This window comes from Anopheles maculipalpis, chromosome 3RL, assembly GCF_943734695.1.
Source record: "Anopheles maculipalpis chromosome 3RL, idAnoMacuDA_375_x, whole genome shotgun sequence".
Lineage (NCBI taxonomy): Eukaryota > Metazoa > Arthropoda > Insecta > Diptera > Culicidae > Anopheles > Anopheles maculipalpis.
This window is the reverse complement of record NC_064872.1, coordinates 70366195-70389333: the sequence shown is the minus strand read 5'-3', so window position 1 is coordinate 70389333 and position 23139 is coordinate 70366195. Positions and strand designations below refer to the sequence as shown.

Here is a 23139-nt window from a genome sequence, read left to right as displayed (position 1 = left end):
AAAAAACACACAAAAGAGCAACAGCAAGAAGATAATGTAGTGTAATAATAATTAACCAGGAGTGTGTTTTCCTCATGTATCGTTACAATACAATACTAGCTAAATGATAATAGTTTGCTAATTTTATCATATTTTTGAAACCACATGAAAGCACTTTTTGTGCTGCAAACCATCACCAAATCCGTTGTGGTTTGCAACTACAATTTTGTTTTCGTTTGCTTTCTCCTTTTTTTCAATATTTGTTTGTTTTGTTTTGAGCAATATGCTATATTGTTTAAGTGTTTAGTAAATTCAAATAGAGCGGGAGCGGGCAAGCGAAGCACACAACACTATGTAAGATGATTCGTTTGTTTCCTTCGTAGATTGTAGGATAATGTTTGTGTGTTGAAAAGGTTTTAATTTTATAATACCATTCGTACGTTTGTATTGTACACAGAACAGCAGCAACAAAACAGGTCAAACCACCAACCAACGCTGTGGATGGTTTCACACGGATGAGTGTTTTGTGCTCAACACGACGCCTCAAACACATACACAAATTCAGACCAATATTTAGTAATATGTATACTATACACAGTTGTATGGAGCGTTCAAGGGTGCAAAACGAAGAAAAAAAAACTTGGGAATAGTTTGAAAACCTCACAGCATATGAACAGAATAAAAAAATGAATGAAATAATTACTTTGCAAATTTGAAACAGGTTGCCGTTTTTAAGAACTGAGCTTTGCTTAAAGATTGATATCACAAAACTAATTTGACATTAAATTGAGATAGATAATATGTTGTCCCAGGGGTCTTTAAAGTGTCCTCCTAGTGCATGGGAGCTTCGTTATGTAAAGTACTCTACACAGAGTCTGTGCAGTCCAGTAGACCTCACTAACAAACAATGAGCCCTCTTCTTCATCAGGACCTGTTCATCTAGAAGGACTTCGTCTAACAAAACACCTTGTCTTACAAAGGACTTTAAATGCAATTTTCCTAAGTTCAACAAAGTTCCTGTCTTCACCTCGGGCCCACCAATGACTTCCTTCTTCAGAGTCTATCAGTAATATTGAATTCGTCATATACGCTTAGTGTTTTTAGTAGTATTGAGTCTTCTTTCTGCTATGGTTCAACTAATTTTAAAATGTACCCTCATTGAGTTAACACCATTAGGACTTCATCAATCGTAATCAGTGCATAAGTAACACCGCATAACCATAGCATCGTGGTAGATTATCTTATGGCACACATTTCTTCACAATTTTCTGGTTTGTTGACCCACGGTGGTGATCATTCACGACTATTTCCCAAGGATTCCACAAGGGCCATGCCGAAGGATGTGTGTAATATACTATAACTCATAAATATCGACCCATCATTTGACCTTTCCACTAGAGGCCTTGCTGTAACAGACAGATATCTCACAAAAAAAAAGATAAACCCCGCTTATCCAGCCAGTCCTATCGACAGGTGCAGCCGACCCTGAGAAATGGGACGGTGGGGCAATAACTTTGCTTTCGCAACATCATCACGCCAACGCCTCATGCTGCTGGTGGTGACCTACCAGCATCAGCACACGATCACGAAAAACAGGCGTAGGTCAATCGCGTCCATGCGTGTCCTCATTTGTTCCCGGTGGGTCGCATGATAGCGTTTTGATAGCGTTCGAATTTAAATAAATGTTACACACAGTGTGCGTTACATAACGCTGCGAGATGATGGCACGGTAACGCCAGTTTGCTATAGAAAGGAGGCCATGATTTGGCGGGCTGTCATCCGTTTGACAGCTAGTAGTAAACATACCGCTAACGACACTAGCAGCCAAAAACCACACGTCGTTGCTTTTGTTCGTTCATTCATTTATTTGTGCTAGAATTGGATCTAAATTGAAACTACTACATTTAACTAATCGACGACGAACCGACGTAATCGCGGGAGATGGTGGCTTTCCTCGGGAAAAGGAGCATCCCCCGGCTGTCTACGATCGGGGTGTACGATGGGTACAGGTACGATGCGTCTCCAGTGTATTGTGTTGTATGCATGTTCGTGTGTGTGTATGTGTTCCTATGTACAAGGGGGAGTCCAACGCGTTCGATTAAAACTGTGTACAAATCATCTCGTGATCGTGCTGGAATCCGTTCTAGGGTAGGACTGTTCCTGGTCGTCCCTTTTTTAACCCTGGGTAGCGCGGAGTCGGGCCAGTGTAGCTTCCAGCGAGGCCAGATCGAATTCCGGATCGGATGGTGGGTTGGCGCGCAGATCCTCCAGTAGCTTGATGACGTGCTCGGGTGCTGGCGGTTCGGTCGGCAGATGAGCGCCCTGCGGTTGGAATCCGTTCTCATCGGCAACGTACACGACCGAGTAGGAAGCACCGTCCGGTCCGACGAACGAGTACTCGCCAGTTGCCGTGACACCGTTGTCGCTCGTCTGGCGCGCCTTGATGCCGTTGCTTGTTTCGTAGTTGTACGCGTACGAGCCACCTTCGTTGATGATCTGGTCCTGCGCCACTACGGTAGCTTCCGCATCGGGGCCACCGGCCGGTGAACGCTTCTGCAATGGCGCCGGCGGGGCGGCAAAGGCCAGTGCGACAACGCACGACAGCACGACAATCTGAAGGAAGAGGTACAGCATTTCAAACACATGGATCAATTTTTTGGGCCATAATTGGATGTGCGTCCACAGCACACCTCACTGAACTTACCGATTGTTTGTACATGTTCAAGGCTTGTTGCGTGTTGGCTCGACGGGAGTGGGCTGAAAAGCACGATGCTCTTGGTTGCTGCTGCAAGCGGTTACTGTTATCATTCCGGATGCCAGGTACGAGCTTTTATACTATGCCGGTGAAAATCTGCCACTTCTTCGCCGATCCGACGATTGCCCTCCCGATGTGCATTCCAACATTCTTCAAAGGCTCCTGTGGCTGTCCCCGGGTGAGCTCTACGACATTTCACCTCCCGCAAGGAGAAACGAGCAAGCGATATCGGCCGGGAGAAAGTGCGAGAAAGAAAAGGCCGATAAATGTCTCGGCGTAAGAGTATTTCGTATGCAGATAATCAAACGCCCAGCGCATCTTCCTTCATTCAAGCCGAAACGTTCCGAAGACGACGCAGCCGTATTGGGTAAGTTCGGTCACTCCGGCACTGGAGAGGCCGGCGTGTGTGCATATGCTTAAAAGTCGTTAACATTTTCATACGATCGTTTTAAACGCATCGACGAAGGCATGATCGCCTTGTTTGGGGGGTAGGACCGAAAGCAAACTCCGCGCATGGTCAGCGTGCGCCAGTGTCACCCGATGGTGATCTTCGGGTGGTTGCATTTTTCGGCATACACCCGGGGCCCCGGGTGTGATTTATGAAGCATACCACCCCATATACCGAAAAACGTTCGACACCATTTAGTAGACACCGCACACAGTTCGACAGCGAGACGGACAGTTCATCAATTTTTTTTGGTTGTGATCCTAAGTAGTGTTAGGATAATTGCTATCACGGATGATGAAGATGATGTTGGACATGATGGCATCGGTTCCTTCAGGCAGAAGATGAAGATGTGTGTGCACAGCAGCGAGGAGGTGCGAACAGACGCGCGCGCGTGCTTGACGCGCTTTGACCCCTGACAGAAACAGGGTTGATTTGGGGCTGTCGTCGCCAATCAGACAGATCAACCGGTTCTGGTTGATATTTTCAAGGTAATGTGCAATTTTCAATCACCCACCGATAATCAAACAAAATCATTGATTGATTGATTGATATTCAATATCATAACGCACTTTCAGGTGGATCAGTCCCTCGGTTGCTTTGATGTCCACGGGTGATTTCGGGGGAAAACAAACGGCAGGATGATCGTGTTGACTAGCAGTTGTGCCATATAGCAGTGCCTACTTGAACAACAGGTGAGTGTTATTTTGTTTCCTTGGTAATTGCACAGGTGCAATGCTTGCTGTATGAATCTTGAGAGAGGCCTTCTGGCCTACCATTTCGGCTGACTTTGACTTTTTATTGTTCGCAAGGATTTTGAACCTGGTCCTACCGTATGAAAGACAGTTTCTTCACTTATTTATTGCTAGATATATCTGTCAATAGGATTTCTAATGGCGCTAAGTGCGTTACTCACGTGATCACATTCAAAGTATAATTCCGCAAAATGGGTCGCTTTTTCATGTTACAGTTTTAATTTTGGCGTATTACTAGGTATTTTGATTCCGATTGTTCAGGTAATCAACATGATCTAATTATTTTTGTGTACAAATCAGAGCTCTGAAACTGTGACCAATTATTTATTTGACAGCCATAGCTCGAATGTCTCTGCTGACACCCGAAAGGCTCTCCAGGCAATGATGGAAATATTATTCTATAATTCTTCTGGATAAAGCATTTGATCAACATTTGATCCCATACATAACTTTTATTCAAAATTGACTTCTAATTGTGCCTCTATTATTACCTTCCTCGTCTATTTCCAAACAATTAGGAAATATACTTAAGAAAAGGGTTCAACTCCGCAGGGCTTCCTAATCGTATGGGCCAGCATAGACCAAAAGGCGGCTTTGATCAGGCGTGGTTGCTGATTGCGTGTTAAGGTCGTGATTAGTATGATATTTTTAGTCACCCGTTGCACCAATGCTCTCGGACGACAAAAACTCGTTTTTGGGGTTTTATTTTTTTCTCGGAAGCCGGCAATCGGGTGCCGGTTTATAGACTGCACAACTGCTAGCCTTGGGAAGGCTAAGGTGGGATAGATAAACCCTAACCGAAGCCCGAAGCCTCAAACACTCAGCCAATAATACTTTTTGATGGTCGGTCGACTCACTGAGTGGGTTCGGTGGCAACACCAACGATGATGATGGTGATGGGTCACACGATTTGTTAGACAGTGTGGTAGGATTAATCGGCAAGCATCAACGTTGTTTCGGTCTGCTGTCCACTGGTTAGGGTTTTAGTGGAGGAAAGAAAACGTCGGCACTGATTGAGAGCCACAATTAACGCTGAGCGTTTTTGGGTGCCCTTGATCTTTGGATGGAAAAAAGAGTCGACAAATTGGTGGCAAATTATGCTGAGGGTAAGGTTGTGTAGGGTTGCAAATTTTCACCAAATGCAACAAGTGTGTGCCGTTTGACGTTCGAATGTACGGCGAGGATAATTAAAGAACTTCAATGCTGTTACAAACGACGAACGGAATAGTTTTAGGAAAGGATCGTTTTGTATATTCTTATTAAGCGATATAATTCAAAACGACGAAAAAACCGAGCTATAAAACCGGTTGTCCGCATACTACAATCTTAATATGCATTAAACGGCACTAAAAATCATTGACAATCAATGATTGGGAAAACGATTTTGCCATCCACGGATATCACATGAGGAATGGACGTGAAAACGTGTGAATATAGACAATCAAAATGTACAGCTTATTTAAATTTGCATCTAAATATGTGATCAATACGCGATACCATTTGCCCAACTCCCATCGCACACATAAAACTGTCATCATTCTTAAAGCTAAATGGAACAGACACAAAAATTCAACATATGTTTTGGTTTGTTTGATGCATTTTTTTATTTTTTATTTTGCAATGCTTTTTTGGGTTTTTTTTTTTGCGTTACCGCAAACTTGTGCTTGCGTTATAGTGAGTTGGGAAATTAGATTTCAATACGACACTTATTTATGCTCAGACGCGAGCTTTCAAAAATATAAACATGATAACCTCAAGCGCTGCTCGCCAAACTGTTGTTCCGTTTGTCGCTCCCTCCAATCGTAAATGCGTTGTCTGAACCAAAAACCATAGCAAATGGTGGTTTGAAATCAGACTGTTCTGTTATCCTTACACATCTATTCACCACCATCGTGTGTGAGTTGCTGCAAGGCGAGTAATTTTTACATGTGCTGTGCTGATGAGTCTCCACGCGCATGCTTTTATCACGCATCATCGACCTGAGCCATTTTCTTCAGATCAGGCGAAACGGAAAAGTCACAACCCGTGCTGGTGATCACTTCCTCCACCGTACAATCCTCGGCCAGCTCCATCAGCGTTAGGCCCCGCTCCTTATCCACGTTGAAGACGGCCTTCTCGGTGATGATCATGTCGACGCAGTTTCGCCCGGTAACGGGCAGATTGCAGTTGGCGAGAATTTTGTGCGAACCATCCTTGGCGTTGTGTTCCATCGTTACGACCACCTTCGTGCCGGGAGCTGCTACGAGATCCATTGCGCCTCCCATACCCTTCACCAGCTTGCCCTGCAGGATGAGACGAGGGCAAAAAGAAAATTAGAAATGAATTCAAATTCCCAAATCTAAGCGATTCGGAGAAATACATACGGGAATCATCCAGTTGGCAAGATCACCGTATTGTGACACCTCCATCGCTCCCAGCACCGTAATGTCGATGTGTCCACCGCGTATCATCGCAAAGCTATCGTCGGACGAGAAGTAAGACGCACCGGGCAGCACCGTCACCGTTTCTTTGCCCGCATTGATAAGATCCGGATCGATCTGATCCTTCTCGGGGAATGGTCCCAACCCCAGGATGCCATTTTCCGATTGTAGCAACACATTCATACCGGCCGGAATGTAGTTCGACGATAGTACCGGTATGCCGATGCCGAGATTGATGTGCATACCGTCACGATACTCCAGCGCAACACGTTTCACAATCCGCTCGCGCATCTTTGCGGCCGGCGTTGATGACACTACCGAGCCAGCCTTTTTCGTGTCCCGCACACGCAACCGCTCGATGCGCTTCTCGAACGAGGGGCCCTTGATGATCCGGTGCACAAACACGCTCGGCATATGGACCTGGTCCGGATCGAGCGAACCAACCGGGACGATTTCTTCCACCTCGACGATCGTCACCTTGGCCGCTTTGCACATCGGTGGGTTGAAGTTGCGGGCCGATTTGTTAAAGATCAAATTACCCGACTCGTCCGCGACGTGTGCTTTCACGAGCGCAAAATCGCCGGTGATCGCTTCCTCCATGATGTACGGTTTGCCGTTGAACATTTGCATCGGGCGCGGTTCGCTTGCGATTTCGATCGTACCACCCTGGCCGTACTTGATCGGGGCACCACCTTCGTGCACGAGCGTACCGTAGGCGGTGGGTGTGAAGAAAGCTGGCACACCCGCACCACCGGCACGGATACGTTCGGCCAGCGTGCCTTGGGGTGTGAGTTCGAGTTCCAGCTCGCCGGACAGATACTGACGCTCGAATTCAGCATTTTCACCGACGTACGAGGCGATCATGCGCTTGATTAGCTTCTCCTTCAGTAGAAGTCCAAGGCCGAAATTGTCCACACCTGGAAAAGCGGAAGCGGGAGAGAGAGAGAGAGAGAAGATAGGTTTTGTAAATATTAAATTTCAAAGTGTATATGGGAATGCCCTTTTTGAGGATAAAAATGTTCCTGATTTTTAACTCACACATTAAAAATCTCTTCGGTCGGTCCTTAAATGGCGTAATACGTACATCTTCAACGTATTTCATCTTCCAATTTCTTGGGCCTTTATCCACTTATTAGGGCAATTTTTCTTTCGCACTATAACCTCAAGATGTGTTGACAGAGGTAGAGTCCTTGAACATATATTCCGGACAATATTTGGTATGCTTGATATGTCCTTCTCGTCTAAGGAAACTCGTCGTCGAAGGGGTCTTCAAAGGGATCTTGTATAGCCAAAATGTCTACCCCTTCATTATCATTATCGTTAAGAGATCATTGAGGGGCCTCGCAACCGATGGACAGTCTTTCCGTTTCGTGAATAAGGTCTCCCAAGGAGACTACACAATCAAACAGACTTTTTTTCGTTTTCTTCAGTCTAACCACTTATCTGGATTGGATCTTTCCCGTCGGCAAAATGGCTGAGTGTTTTGGTCATTACCAAAAACTAAATTTTGCTGGTATTTGTATTGTAATAGTGCCATAGAGCCTCAAGTGCCATATCATGATTTTCCTGCTTCTCTTCTCTTTCCTTTGCCCTTTCCATGCCCGACCTTTAATCCTGGCCCCAGTGTTTGTGAGGGGGGGGGGGGGGGGGGGGTAATGATCCACTGCAACATAGACGAAACAATGGTGACGCCCCGAAAAATCAACTGATCTTGCTCTGTAGCGTCCTTGCGTGTCTGAAATCTGTGCCGCAGCCCTCATTTGCTGAACATTTTGTTACGTACCAACCAAAATTTTGTGATAAGGCCCCCGCTGTCCACACCGCACAGTTTCTCACAGAATCATTTTAGCGGCACAAGCCGACGAACCAGTTTCTTCCTGGATTTGTGTCACTTATCTTCAGACAGCGTAATCAAAACTGCCGACTGCAGCCGTGACGCCATCACGCCACATTGTCTGATTGTTGGGTGGGCTGAATTTTGTTTCTATTTTCATTTGGTTATTCTTAGATGCACCACTTGTGGAACTGCTAGCCACACTGATTAGTGGCCAATTCCATTCCCATTCGTTTCGCAACACTTCTCCGGACACTATTAGGCCTCCCCCGCGCCCCATTATTACGTCACGTCATGTGTCACCCGGGGGTCCTGGATGAGTTCACGAAAATGTCGAACTTTGCCGATCCACACATATCATTCACCATCTCGTCCCTCGAAAAACCCCGGCACAAACCAGGACAGATTTGACATTTGCATGTGCGGCCACCGCAATACCTTGTTTGTGTGTGCCTTTTTCCGAATTGGTCAAAGTGGCGTCGAACGTTTTATTTAGGCATTCATCCCAGGCGACACTTTCGCGAATGTGAGTGTCGTTAAGGTCACAGCTACACTTTAAAACAGCTGCTGGGTCTCACGTTGCATCCAAGAAATAGGCGCCCAATATCCCGTAACCGGGTATTGGACAGCTTCTTCCCAGAGCAACGAGGATCCGTTTTGGTTTGGGACTGTGTTTTTTTAAAGACTGTGCCGAAAGTTGATGCATCGTAGGCGAGATATAAATATTAATATCTTAGGAATGTGATCGTTGGGACGGTGGTTAAAGGAAAAAAAGCGAATGTCTCATCATTGGATTGCGTCGGCAATGCCGCTTTGGCATACAAACAGGTTAAGTGTCACTTGGTTGATTGACCATATGTAGAAGGGTTTTTTCTTCGGTTTTGGCAAAGGTTATTTGGAATTGATTTAATCAGTTCGCTCCATAGTGAACTATTAATACATGGGAATGGGACAGAGGATCTGCTATCTTATCAAAAGAGAATGCAATTTTCATAAAACTAGGAAACAATTAAGTAGTTCTACGTACATAAATGTTAATAGTGCGCAAACAGATGATAACGCTTATCTATGGTAGATATCGTGTTCACCTGTCCGGTGGACACTAGTTAGCATTTTATGCAGATACGGCACGCGCTTTTGAATATGTTGGCTTCACTATACAACAATTTTACTCATCCCTGTGGGAGGTGGCCGATCGTCGAACGATCAGTCATTCTCAAGAGTGCCATGCTTCTATTTTTGTTTCGATCCGATCGTTCGCTGACGGCATCACGAGGAGGCGTGCGATGTTACCAAGCAACTGTGCTGATGCGATGCCGTCAAAACATGCTCAAAACGTCTAGAATTAGCAACAACCGGCATCGTCGATTGTACAGCAACGGAAAAGAGGCGTGTTACCAATACACACACTTGTGTGCCGTGGCCCAATGTAGAGGGAGGTGTGTTTCACCCCTTAATCGCACCATCACAATACCAACCAACGTCTTGCGATTCTGATAACCTTGGAAATGAAACCGAAAGGCGGGCGCGAGCCATACACGCTTGCCGATCCGCGAGGACCAACGTGTATGTGAGAAACAAATTATTATGCTTACGTCTCTGCTCATATGCTGCTAACCATTTTACTAACGCATACTACTAAATGACGAAGTGCGTTACGTTGCGTTATTTCTATTTTTTGACGAATTCTAACTCATTTAGCGCAACTCCACAAGCTTAGCTTACCGGCATTGTTGGACACCACTGTGAGATCTTTTTTGCGTTGTTTCACCAGCGCCGCAATCAGGTTCTCCGGAATGCCGCACAGCCCGAACCCACCGACGAGTAGCTTCGCACCATCGGGAATGTCCGCAATCGCTTCGTCCGCGCTGGTATAAATTTTCGAACGCTTTTTCTCCGTCGAATACCGGCAGGCCAGCACCTTGTTGTGGAAAAGGGAAACAAAACAACGCGTTAAAAAACATGCCTATGCAAATCAGATCGCTAACCCATCGAACGAATATGTGTTTTTTTTTTGCTTTGCGGCGCTAACCGGTTCAGGTCTGATCGAGTGATCCCTTTTTGCTTGGGTTACAAGCCTCTTGTTGTGTGATTGCTACCGATTTGCCGACTTTTTATTGAATGTGTGTTAGCATTTGTGTGGGATAGAGAATCTATTTATTCCTTCCACTGGTGTGACGTAATAAGCGGGCTAGGGGCGAACGAATAACTTCGCTCTATTGCGTACTACGCTAAATAAAGCGCTTCCAGTGGGGTTCTAGTCTTCCGCATTGCGTTACGCTCACCTAACGCAAGCTCAAGGTCAAATTAATTTGAATTTTACACCGAAAACATTGGGGATCACACACTCTCCCTCTTTTATAACATTGTACTGCACATACCTTCGAGATTTCAAACTGAAATATTCTACTGTTGAACCGGCTGCTCGCTCCAAACACTTGCGTTCTGCACAGGGATAGTGCCATATTGTGTGTTTGGTTGCGTCAATAGTAAGGGAACCAAAGCGGGATACGTAAGCACTGAATACGCGGCGCGGTACCAGCTGGAACGCGAACGTGGTACTAGCACACGGCGCACGATTAGAAATGGATCTATTTGTCCACGGGAGAAAAGAAATACACGGGGAGAACAGAATGGAATTTGTTTTGGTTTGCGAACGCTGTCAAAACATCATCCATCATCAGCTGAAGGAGGCGGACGCGTTTAAGACGCTCAAATCGAGGAGTTGTAATCATACACCAGATGGCGCGTGTGCTGGATTCAAATAGAACGGCCCGCCATTTGAAAAAAATATCGTTTATTTACTAAGAGCTGTAAAAATATCGATGAAATAAGTCAAACGAATCGTACGTTTTTCTTTTCTAGTTTGAAGTTGTTTATTTGGACAATATTATGATTTTTCGTAATAGCATTTAGGAAAGAAGAATTAAACTGCATGGTGTGTGTGTTTTCTGTGTGCCATTCTCTCGAAAATGTACAAGAAACTGAAACGTATTTGGGTTTGTTTTTTTTTTCGCTTCCCGTCCATTGAAAAGCGAGCTTTGTTTTAAATTTGCTTTGCCACTTAAAGCCTGGTCGGTGTACATTCCACTGAGACTGAATAATGATAATACTTCCACAGAGAGAGAGTACGAAGCGCGTTGCACCTTGATTATTTTTTTTCTTCACCGTGTGTCTGCCTGTGTGTGCAATTACGCATCCATTAGCCACAAATATCGTCCTTTGTCAAACCTTAACAACTCATTGCACGCGCCATTTTCGCCATTCAGGTGGGTGATTTAATGCGTGTAATCTGCATGCCTGTGTAGTTGAAATACACACATTGAGGATAAAAGGAAAAGCAAAACAAACCACAAAAAAAGCTAACAACAACATTGATACGCACGCACTATCGATACGTAGAAAAATGAGATAAGAAATAAAAAAAAACAGGTCCTTTGTGAACAATTTCCCATTTCTTCTAAACCGATTTACAAACATTTGCTTCTAGTATAATGGTTGATTTTGTTTTTTTTTTTACAATCCTTCACAACACTTTCTTCCTTGCCTTTTATTTCCCTTCTGCTTTTGTTGAAAGAACGCGGATTGGGATTTTCTTGTTATACCTTAATAAATACAACTAGTTCACAATTAAATATACTTTTTTCCTTCTCTACGGATGCGTCTTTGTTTTGTTTTTGCCCCACTTTGCACGCGCTGCAGCACTGTTTCCTTTTCTTGCTTACCAAAAAAAACCCCTGTAGCTCTAAATATTTGCTTTGTATCTCTATAATATGGCTCACATTCGCAACAAATCATTGCGAGAACAAACAAAAGGCGACAAACTGATTTGAACAAGGAAGCAAAAAACGCTCTACTTTCCAATTTGCTTGTTTTTGGCTTTTGTTAAATGTTTTCATCAAACTTTCATTATCTGCTCACTAGTGCCACTTCCCACTAGTTCTACCCCAACGAATCCTAAACGAGGCTAAACAAAACCAAAACTAGTACCACAAAAATGGGGGGATGGGTTGGTGGTTTGCACTAAACTAAAGAAAACCAAACTATGTTGAAACAATTAAACAATAATTCTACAGAATAAAAAGGGTAAAAACGAAAATAACATTTTGGGCCCTGGGCCCTGGGTGCTGCTGCTGCTGCTGCTACTGCTGGTACAGCATCGTATGCCCATCATTCTCCGGCCGGTTCCCACACACACACACATTACACCTCACAGCGCTAACAGACCATCGGTTTCGTCGGACTTTTTCTTTCGATCTTTGGCCGTCGTTGCTGGGCTGTTACTGCTGCTGCTAATCGTCGGCAGGGTTTCGGCGACGGCCGCCCGTTCGGCGAGAAACTTTTCAAACTCCTTGCTCGTTAAGCTTTCCTCCGTACCGGCACCGGGACCACCGTCGCCGCCCATCGCTCCGGCGGCTGCCATTTGCGCCTCGAGGTGATCTATATCGTCCTGTGTTTGTGATGATCAAATACAAAAGTAAAAGACATCAGTTAGAGTTTATAGAATATTTTTTGGCTTTTCATGCCATCATGAGGTCCATCAAGGAACAACATTCATAAACGAAATGTGCTGAAAAAAACCCAAAAAGTGATAACTAAGTACAATTACTCTACTTTAACTGTCTACACCAAACGCAACTACTGCTCCCCACGCACGTGCAAGAACTAGCATAAATAGCGGATATCTTCAGTCCTCTTTCTCAAACCTATACTCACCGGATTGCCCAGCCACTGTTCAATCTCGTCAAATTCCGATTCCCTCGTGCCCTGTCGATGTTGGACGGGTTGTGGTTGTTGCAGAACGCACACAGTGTATACCGTTTTGGTTGTTGTTGTATGTCGGGGGGAAGTTTTGTTTTGTTTAGAGTGTTTGAGTATAAATGTAATCCACCGACAAATAAAAAACGGACGATTGCCACAAACAAAATAACCAAGCAAACAACCATAAGGTCGATCAGTGTTCCAGTGTGTGTGTGTGTAGGTAGACGAAGCCACGGGTTCCGAAGGGATGATGGACGATAATTAGGTTGGTTGGTTTACGGGTTTTTTTTTACAAAACAACAAATCGAAACATTCGTGGGGAGTTAACAAACATACAGTACCGTGGAAAAGATGGTCAGAACAGGACGAAAGAATAGAATAGAAAAGAAAAGAAAAACACAGATGTATGAAGCCAAGTAAATACAATGGTAAATGATATGAAAATGATATAAAGCAAAACAAAACAAAAACAGAGGGGTATAAACTTAATTTGCCTACGCAAAATTATTAAAAGCTTAAGGAAAAGGAAGCTTCTAGTGATGAGAATTTCGTTCCGAACCTTGATCGTCCGTTCCTTCAATGGAACGACCGAACCCAGGTTCAAATAAAACAAAAAAAGAAGGTTTTTTGCAACTATATTTTTCTGTAAAGGAGAATGTTAAAACGTGTACTCTAATGCTTTTATTTTGGTTTTGTAAAATCAGGCGAATCCCACCCGGGCTGTTCCCCCCGTAGTGAGGACTGACTATCCAACTACGTGGTATCGCCAAGTCTAGCAAGAAGTGTTATTGGTGAGAACTTCTGAGTGGATTAATACCTCGGAATCGGATTGATCCGACTCTGGGAAAGATGAAGATTTATCCATCACTATTAAGAAGAGCTTGACTAAGAAAGTTCACTAAACGAACAAGAAGAAAACAGTTGAAACTTTATTTTTATTATTATAGGGAACTTGAGATCCTCTCTAAGGAGGGAAGGTTCTTGATATTGTTGCGTAGATAAGAAGACTAGACTGACAACTGCTGCACAGTGAGACACTGTGACGCATTTCATTTTTTGTTGAAGTTTGTTCAAAGAACCTTACCAGGATCATTCCATTCCGGGGAAAAAAATGGAACTTCTCCATCACTAGAGACTTCCAATACGATACGTTGTTGCTTTTTAGTCTCGCATTACTAATTATAATCGAACTAAATTATTAATACTCTTTTAAAGCAGATAAAAATAGCAAATATTGGAATTAAAAATTAGGACAATATTTTACATAGGACAAAAGAAAAAGGTGCTCCTTGTTCAAGTGCTTGAACATTGATAGAGTAGAATAGAAATAAAAAGTTTTTCAAATTTACTTCAAACATAGGAAGAAATACAGCTACGATTCGGTAGACGGTTTAGGTCACCTTATTTAAAAAAAAAGATAGTGCGTAAAGTAGATACTGTGATACACGTGTGCGCTTAAATTCTTACCAATGCTGTGTTGTTGCCTGCAGTCGCTCCCAAAAGATCTAATCTGGAAGGTTCTTTATCACTACAATCGATAGTGGATGGAGATAAACGAAAAGTAGTTATAAATTTAATCACTTCATAGTTCAACGCCAATGTGCCTCAAAAAGAAGTGAATTTCTCACCCGGTGGTGTTTCTCGATTGGGCGAACATATCGAACTCGTCCGATACAACGTCCGGTGGAATGTTGCTGTTTCCTCCCTTGCTGGCGGTCGTTCTGTTCGGTGATTTCGCTACCAACGCCGAACCGGACTGTGCGGTAACGCTCGTTAGCTGCGCTAGCTGGGACGATGCAGTTGCCGTTGAACCGGCCGCCGCCAAACTGAGACCGGCCAGCTGTGTGCTAACGTTAGCATGTGCAGCAGCAGCCCCACCAGTAGCACCGGCCGATTCCTCGCTCAGATCAATCAATGATGGATCGCGCATTTCGACCGCCCCGAGAGCCGCCCCAAGGATGGCGGATGGTGTCGCACTGGAAGCGTTCTTCGGGTCGCGATTTTTCTCGTACCGTGCGTGTCGTAGAAATAGGTTGTTTAGCTCATCGTTCAGCCGTAGCAGTTCGGCGGTAAGTTCGTCGTGCTGTACCTTGCCAATCAGATCGACGATTCGGCTTTGCATTTCCCTGGAGAAAAGAAATTCGGTCGTGAAGAAGATGTTGGTGCATTCGAAAGGGTGGTTCACAACATACCGGCACGTTGAAGTAAGATCGGTTAACAGCTTGTAATCTGCGGTATCTTCCTGTCCTGGCTTGAGCTCGGTTAGCATCTCCCCGAGGATGGACATGTTCATGGCAACGATGTCAAGCTCCGATTGCAATTTAGCGATCTGATCCTGTGACATCGATGACGGCGGAGGCATCTTGAATTAACAGAAGGAAGGAAGTGGTAAAGAAAAATGTCCTTTTTGGATGCATCTTATGCCGAGTACTTACTGCTGGCGATCCAGGCGTCTGCGACGCATGATGATGTGGTGAAACCGGAAGCGTGGCAACGTTTTCCGTCGCCGGTGCTCCATCAGGAACGCTCTGGATGTGTCAAAAAGTGGAATCACAAATCACATTCAATCGAATGGGTAATTTTCAAAATGGGCTTACCCTTTGCGGTGTGTAAATCGGTGCGATCGCATCCAGATCCGTGGCCGGAAATTCGATGCCCTTGTTCTTTAGCTCCTGGTACACCTGCACCACACCGTTCAGGTCGGGTTGCGAGCGGAACGCATCCGCCCAGATCTGTATCAAGCTCAGCACCTTCTCCTGCACGATCGGTGGTGGATCGTTCTTCGGTCCGATCAGCTTCACCAGCTCCTGGATGAATTCTTTGTTCGCAACCAGCACGTGGAACGCTTTGCCGCAGTTTTTTACGCATGTTTCCAGCACGGTTAGCGTGTACATGATGACGGTATAGTTCTTGCCCGCGTTCTGTGCCAACCGTTTGCGGATCGCTTTCATCGCGTCCCGGGCACCGTCCGACGATTCGTTGATCATATCACAGATTTCCATGTTTAGTGCCCAGTTTTCCGAGGCCAGACTAGCATCTGTCGCTTGTTCTGTGAGCGAGAAGAGGAAATGGATGGCGTTAGTTGCTTTTGCAGATAAATTAGTAGACTATAAGATATTCTTAAGGATGCACTAGATATGTTACGCCAAGGGCACCAAGCTACCAGATCCTAATAGTTCTGTACAGCAAGAATATTCAGATAAAGAAAGATTATTCGGCAAGATCTAGCCGGTCGTTAAGACTGGTGTCATTGCTCAGTTCCACAGGACCATCTATTTTTTTTTAGAGGACTTGGCAAATGCAATCGAATAACAGTTTGAATTGTATGACCGAAATCAGAGCAGCGAATAATTTTAAAAAAACTGCCATCAAACTGCACTGTACGCTCGTGAAAAATTCGCCAACAATCTGAATAAACGTTTAGCATATGTCTTCCAGTGCAAATTATCACCTCATAACCACCTCCCCGGATGGCCATTAACTGCTGTACCGACTTGACTGTATACACAAACGCGCAAATTTAGTTGCAAATTTCACGGTAAACATTTTGCCCTTTTAACAATCCCAACAATTTGGCACCCATTACGGAACCCCAACCCCATTCCATGAGTCATATGCGTGGGCTAGAAAAAAAGTATTGGTATGTGTGTGTGTGTCCTTCCCAGACGGACCGAAATGTCATGCTCGAAGGGTACATTTGCCGACTGAACAAAACTGATAAGCACAGCAATTCCATTAGAAACGGGACATCATCATGGCAAGTTTCTTATCATCGCGCGACCAGCAGTAAAGCCTGGGACTATTATTACATTTTGACGAGTGTAGATTGTGTGTGTGTGTGTGCCGCCTGACCTAAGACTTTGTTGTGACCTAGCCGGTACTAACCTATGATGTGAGGATTCTTTCTTTCGGAGATTGTTGGTGTGCAGAGAGAGATACTGCGAAAATTTAATGCACTGATTCATCAATGTTTACGAAAATGAACAAACAAAGCAAGAAAATCTTCCTCTTTGTGATCATCAAGGTGTGGACTCAAACGCTTAATCCTTCAGCAGTGGAAGCCGAGCAAAAAAAAAGCAGGCTCTCAGCTTTCCCACTTTCTGTATCAGCTATCAGTTGCATGGATTGCACACTCGGCATGTTCAGTTGGTTGTAGTTTGTTTACCAAACAAACGCTGCTATCTCTGTTATTTTACGCTAATTGATTGGCTTCCTAGTGAACCATCATCATTATACAATAGAGTAGATAAGCCCAATCGTAACGGATATTACAAGAAAAAAATAACTATTTTTTATTCTACAGTTTTAGAGAGCTTCTGATACTCACTCTTGAGAACTGCCTCAACTTAGCTCATACAAATAAAGATTAAGATTATTTTTTCCTCCATCCCAATAAACAACATGATCGTGATCTACTCACACTCGCGAGGAGGAGGATGCATTTATTTTTTATCCGCTTTACGATATAAAATCGTTATGTAAAGCAATCAGATTCGTTGCGCTTGGAAGATCTGCATCAAATCAGCTAGACCGGATAGACCATTCCTCGGCCCAGTGGGCCTACTGTGTAGTCAGAACACTAGCTAAGCCTTCAACCGACGATCGGCACGAGGGTAATGAGTGTTCGGGAACAGTGCATCAGAGCATGAGATGTTGCAGGTGCCGGTTTATGAGCATAACATCATCATTAAATGTGCTAAAAGTAAAGCTTTCTTAAGAAGAGAAGCTAAAGAAAAGCGTTGATGAAATTAAAATAACAGAATGGAAAGTCTTGAGAAGCAAAAATAGCGATTACCCATAAACTTGTCAACGGTTAAGGGCAACATAACCCCGCCATTGCCTGCGACCAAATTTTCCACCTGGATTTTTTTTATGACATAAAGATCCCACACGCGCGCTTTCCGCTTGTTGGGACGCACCAATCATTTCCCTGGTGCCCTTATATAGTGCCGAAACACAAAGCACAGCATGAAACCATAATAAAACCATAAACATTAGCATCACCAACACTTGGACTCCTGCTGCCTGGGGCCTGTCCCCTTCCTCCGGGACGAAACTGTTAGAAGGAAGTGCAAATAGTAATAATGACAACATTCAAATGAGTTCACAATGACACAACAGTATACACTGCGTGTTGTGCCACTTGACGGGAGCGAGAATGACAATAATTGAGCCAGTCGTCCCTGTCGCAGGGTGAATAATTATGTAAATCAAGTTCTTCGTTTTTTGTCGACGAAAAACAAACGACAACGAGGAGGAGGATAAGGTGATTGTGCACCGGCGGTGGTGCCGAACTTGCGTGTCTGTGTCCTAGGGGAGCGTTTGGAACGGTGACCGATAGTTCAACTGGTGGCCAGGAACACCTTGTCGCCCCAGTTACAGCGTTGGAAGTAGATTTATGTTTGAAATAGTTTTACGATATAGCTATACAGCAGCTGCATAAAATACAGATTGAAGACGTACGTCGGTGTAGAATTGTCTGTCCAAGCGTAAAAACTGGTCTGCGGCAGACATTCTCCGGCTGTATTCGATTGGCAAAGAGTTTCATTGACGATTCATACATTAGACGCAAAGTACTTGCCCTGGCGCAGAAGCAGAATAGTTGACGGCGGAGATCTCGACGCTCTTTTGGTAGGATAATGATAAGCGTATTTTTCATAAGAATCGTGGACAGCTGTGGGTTTCAATAAAGCTCCTGAGGTCCATAAGCTTCTATTAACACAATAAATGGCCGATAAATCGCATACTGATACTGAAAAATTACACGGATTGAGTATCTATTGGAGCTCGTATCTAAAGGTCCTCTTAGTAGTGATCCTATGGTCGAGAGAACATTTTTTACAGCTGATAATTTACGAATGACCAAGTGATCGCCATCGGAAAATTAAGCCGCATAAATATGTCCCAAGCTGTAGACAAACGTTCGATATTGGAATCGCTGTCATGCTACGTTTCACGCATCATTGCATTATTTCCCTGGCCAGTCACAATAAGGAAGACAGGGAAAACCTTTAACAACCACTCGGTATTAGAGACGAGGGAGGCCACCATCCATTTTCCACGTAAAAAGGAACACCAAGGTGTCGCCGGTGTGATGGTTTCCTTTACTATGGTTTCTTCGTCCGTGCGGTGAATAAACATTACAACCAACCCCGACCGGGGAGACGTCTGTCGCGACCGCTGCCAGTAATACGCGTGTGTGATGTTAATTCGTGGAAATAAACTCGGGGATGGGTTTCCGGTCGGGCATACGGGGGCCCGGGATGGCATATGCACCTAGACCAAGCCCCCACACACACACACACCCTACGGGGTGGAGCATCGTCGGTGGCAATTGTTATTGTTTGGAGTGAATCAGTGAATGCAGTTTCCAGCGCCAACGCACTGGAACCCACTTTACACAGCGAATGAATTTGTTATTGGTGTTGGTTTAGTTTTTGTTATTTATTGTGCTCGGGAAGCTGACTGTCACCTGGGTTGTTACTCCGCGCCATGCATTCGCCCACACTACCGGAATAATGTTTCAATGGGGCTCAATCATCATTTACCGTCTGGGACTGAGTCACCCGAATGGTAGCTCTCGAAACACGGCTTGAAAACAAACCAGCATCATTTTGTAAGCTGCTTTAAATTGTAAACCACTAAACCATAGCATCAGTGAAGAAAATTTCCATCAGTTTGTGGAAAAATTTTAAATTTCTTCACGCTTTAAAGACGTAATTGCGCAACACACGACCAAGGGAATTTATGTAAGCAAGCTGGACGAGAGTTGATGTTTTGTAACGGTTTCGCGCGCTTGCATGACGCTAATTGTGTGTAACTTTTTTGTTATTACTACAGTTTGATGTTATCATGCTTAACGATCATTATATTTGAACCTAAATCTTCCTGAGTAGAGGAGATTTTTTTTCCGCCGCCCATCGGGAACTATATCTGGAAGATCAAGATGTACTAGATCGCCAGCGATCACAGTTTATACAGACAAACCATTCATCCCTACTATACAGAAACGCGTTACAATTATTCGATTATTCACGATTCTTGCATTAAGCGTGTTTATTTTTCCCTTTTCATTTCGTGCGATAAATTCATTATAAAAAGGAATTACGGAATCAACATTAATCCTCCGTTAAGCGACCTCTACAAAACTAACACATGGGCGTTTGTCGGTCTTAACAGCGCATTTTGTCTTCCAGCACTGAAAGCACCGCCATCAAAGCAAGCCAGTTTCGTAGACAACAATGTAAAAAAACACAGAAAATACGTCAAAGGAGCCCCCGTTTTTTACGTCGCAAGCAGAAAACCAGCTCAGTTCCACCAGCGAATGGGCTTGTACCAACTTGTATGGCTTCATCGCTCCGCTGGAAATGCAAAAAGCAGACATTTACTTTGAAACCGCAAAAATAAACCTCCCCAACGGGGAAAGGTTCCCAGTGCAGCGAAGGTGTGAACAAGATAGCCCGAACGGGCGTCATGGATTCTTTTGCAGTTTGGTTCTAACTTGTTCCGGCAGAACCGAGCGTCCCACAAGCTTCTTATCACTATCTTGTCCAGTGTCCAATATGCTGTTGCTGCTGCCACACAAACACCGAGCTTATCGGTGTTACTTGGTGTGGGCGTCATACATCGCTAGAGTATTGAGCGATAGCGCCACTTATATCCACCTCGACCGTAACATGCAGTGATCCGAACAGTGCGCATCTAATACACTCCCCGAAACGAGTAAAGCTTCCCCATCATCATGTGATGTCAATGCACGCGTAGGGGGCAGCACGATTTTTCCATTTCCCTCGTAATGGGCTTTCCGGGCGCGGGAAGTCGAAAGTGAGTTCGGACCAACGGTGGACTTTCACCCAGAAAGGCCCCTCGGTTTGATCCGCTGCGCCCGTGGTTAATCTCGGGTAGGGTTTTTTGAGCATGACGTGCATTTATCGCACCTCCAGTGTACGGGGAGTTATGTTATAAGAATCTCTCGTATTACAGAGGTGCCCTGCTGCTTTTCATGCACCACGATAGAAAGCGCTAGAAATGGTCCGTTTTTTTCTTCTTCTTGCAACTAAAATGAAATCCCAAATGCATACCACAAAAAAAAAGACTTACCTATTTTCTGCCCAACGGGCGTCGAAAACGGGTTACCCCCGAGGGCACCGACGTTGAAGAATGATGTCATTTTTACTCGAACTTCTTAAATATGCTTCCTTCTCCTTGCTGCAACAAGATCCCCCGGAGGTAGAGAAGTAAAGTTGGCACAAGCTGCAAGCGCACACGAGCGGTTGGTGTTTTCAACCCTCCTGAAGGAATTAATTTCCACGGTAGCCAGTCAGCGACTTTCCCTTCCCTTGCAAAAAGGAAAACGGCAGCAAGGACACACTGGCAATGCACACAATTACCCCCAACGCACCCACACACCGACACACACTCGATACCGTAGATGGAAGGGCTTTTCTTTTTCGCTTCTTCTAGCCGGGTACGTTCCGGTCCGGTTGTGCTCCGGGGACACACAAATCGATAAAAGCGAGCTATCTAAGCTTGCTCGAACCGAGCACGGTTTTCCACTCGGTTCCGGTCACCTGCAAACGGCACCAAAAAAAAAAAAAAGACGATCAATATGATGCATTAACACACAAACATTCCACACAAACACACGCAGCAAGGGGCAGAACGATAACGAAGGGAAAGTTGTACTAAATTCCGCATCGGGTTTTGTAAGGTGCAATTGTGGTGTGCATTCGCATAAATCATAGTTCACTACTACTGCCGGCGATGCGAGTGTGTTACCACGGTAACATACATCCTTCTGTGCTCCTTGCTATGTTTTCTCAGCTGGATGAAATTGATGCGGACAGACACATACAACGATCAAGCACTAATTAGACTGGGTTTTTCTTCTGTCTGTCTGTCTTCACTGGTACAGCGCACACAAATCAATACACAATTTGTGCAGACGAGAAATGTGATACAAAAAAAAACTGCGCAGATAAAAAAATAGCACCCTGAAAAGCTGTGAAATATTGCACCTTTTACAATAACCTTTCCCCCTGTTTAACCCGTTTGCACTTTTTTATTCCACAGATGATTAAATGCAACGCCAAACTGGTGCTTCGTTTATGGTTCTAATTTTGTCACGCAAAAACCCCAACTGCCAACTGGATGCGTACAAATTCGACCGAGCAGCAGATGGCCGCAGATGATGATGCTGTACAATTGAACTTTCCGACGCTATGATGATTCACGCTTGTCCACCGTGGAAGGCAAGGTTCAGTGCCGCACAACTGTGCGATGCATTGTATTAAACATGGAAATCTGTAGCCACAACAAAACACACCAAATGTATGCACCCACAGACACGCACGCACGTAAGTAAACATGAACGCACACACGTTGGGCACATGGCAAACGGAATTACACACATGGAAAGATGCTTTGCACAATAGATACTTTTGCCTTTTTGTTAGATTCTAATTTATACACTACTGTGAAATAGCTTTTTATGCTGTCTCATAACTTCCAGCAGCCAGTTTTAATCGTTGGCCGCACCCACCGGAATACAATCGTAATCATTTTACAGGACAAAGTTTCCCGGCAAATACGGTTTTCCCTAACCCCAGCACTAATCCGCAGTCACCTATGTTGTACACACAAGTGCAATCAGTACAATTCGTCACAATACCAGATACTCCCCGATTCATTACCTCTTTCTAGCACCCTTCTGTTGCGTGAAAAGACAGGGCGAAGGTACCACGGCCACACGGTAAGTGTATAGTAATAAACAAACAACACAGCAAGCTTTTAAAGGATCCCACTGAAGCCGCACACCCGCACGACCGTAGTCAGGCTTACTTTATAAAATCTAGAGGAAAAACTCGCACGATTTCGACTGCCTTCTTTATGTGCGCTGACTGTGTGTGTTTTTTTCGCTGCTCGCGGAAGACGATTGAAAACATCATCACTGAACGAAAACGACGTCAAAACAGCGCGTTCCGTAAACTTAACGAAACCCATGTCACATGCAATGCACTTTTAGAACGAAACCTCTGTATGGTGGAAAAAAATGGTAGAGAGAATTTTCGAATGGAAAGATGTGGTCGTGCTCGTGGAGGGAATCGTACCTGTGGAGGGAACACATTTATATTAACAAAGCCCTTTTTGTTAGACACGCTCCCCTATCACGTGGTGGTAGTGTTTGTTTG

At 44.5% G+C, this 23139-nt stretch overlaps 5 protein-coding genes across 6 annotated transcripts in view; 2 read left to right on the top strand and 3 right to left on the bottom strand.

Moving 5' to 3' along the window:
* Positions 1-23139, top strand: part of LOC126561552 (WD repeat-containing protein 47) — a 228377-nt gene that overhangs the window by 7994 nt on the left and 197244 nt on the right. The gene's annotated exons all lie outside the window — the stretch shown is intronic.
* Positions 1-23139, top strand: part of LOC126561269 (triple functional domain protein) — a 163905-nt gene that overhangs the window by 23416 nt on the left and 117350 nt on the right. The window lies entirely within an intron of this gene.
* LOC126563216 (cuticle protein CP14.6-like) lies at positions 2155-2831 on the bottom strand. The gene is made up of 2 exons (XM_050219845.1): positions 2684-2831; positions 2155-2592 (listed from the first exon to the last, which is right to left on the bottom strand). Exons 1-2 carry the CDS (start codon positions 2696-2698, stop codon positions 2155-2157), a joined length of 453 nt encoding a protein of 150 aa, XP_050075802.1. The 5' UTR covers positions 2699-2831.
* Positions 5899-10660, bottom strand: LOC126562033 (succinyl-CoA:3-ketoacid-coenzyme A transferase, mitochondrial). Its single transcript, XM_050218443.1, has 4 exons — positions 10570-10660; positions 9914-10109; positions 6298-7271; positions 5899-6216 (listed from the first exon to the last, which is right to left on the bottom strand). Exons 1-4 carry the CDS (start codon positions 10651-10653, stop codon positions 5899-5901), a joined length of 1572 nt encoding a protein of 523 aa, XP_050074400.1. The 5' UTR covers positions 10654-10660.
* Positions 12387-21148, bottom strand: LOC126563608 (TOM1-like protein 2). The gene is made up of 8 exons (XM_050220253.1): positions 21050-21148; positions 15547-15998; positions 15385-15477; positions 15142-15311; positions 14578-15075; positions 14417-14477; positions 12905-12955; positions 12387-12638 (listed from the first exon to the last, which is right to left on the bottom strand). The coding sequence occupies exons 1-8, from the start codon at positions 21117-21119 to the stop codon at positions 12399-12401; spliced, it is 1635 nt and encodes a 544-aa protein (XP_050076210.1). The 5' UTR covers positions 21120-21148; the 3' UTR covers positions 12387-12398.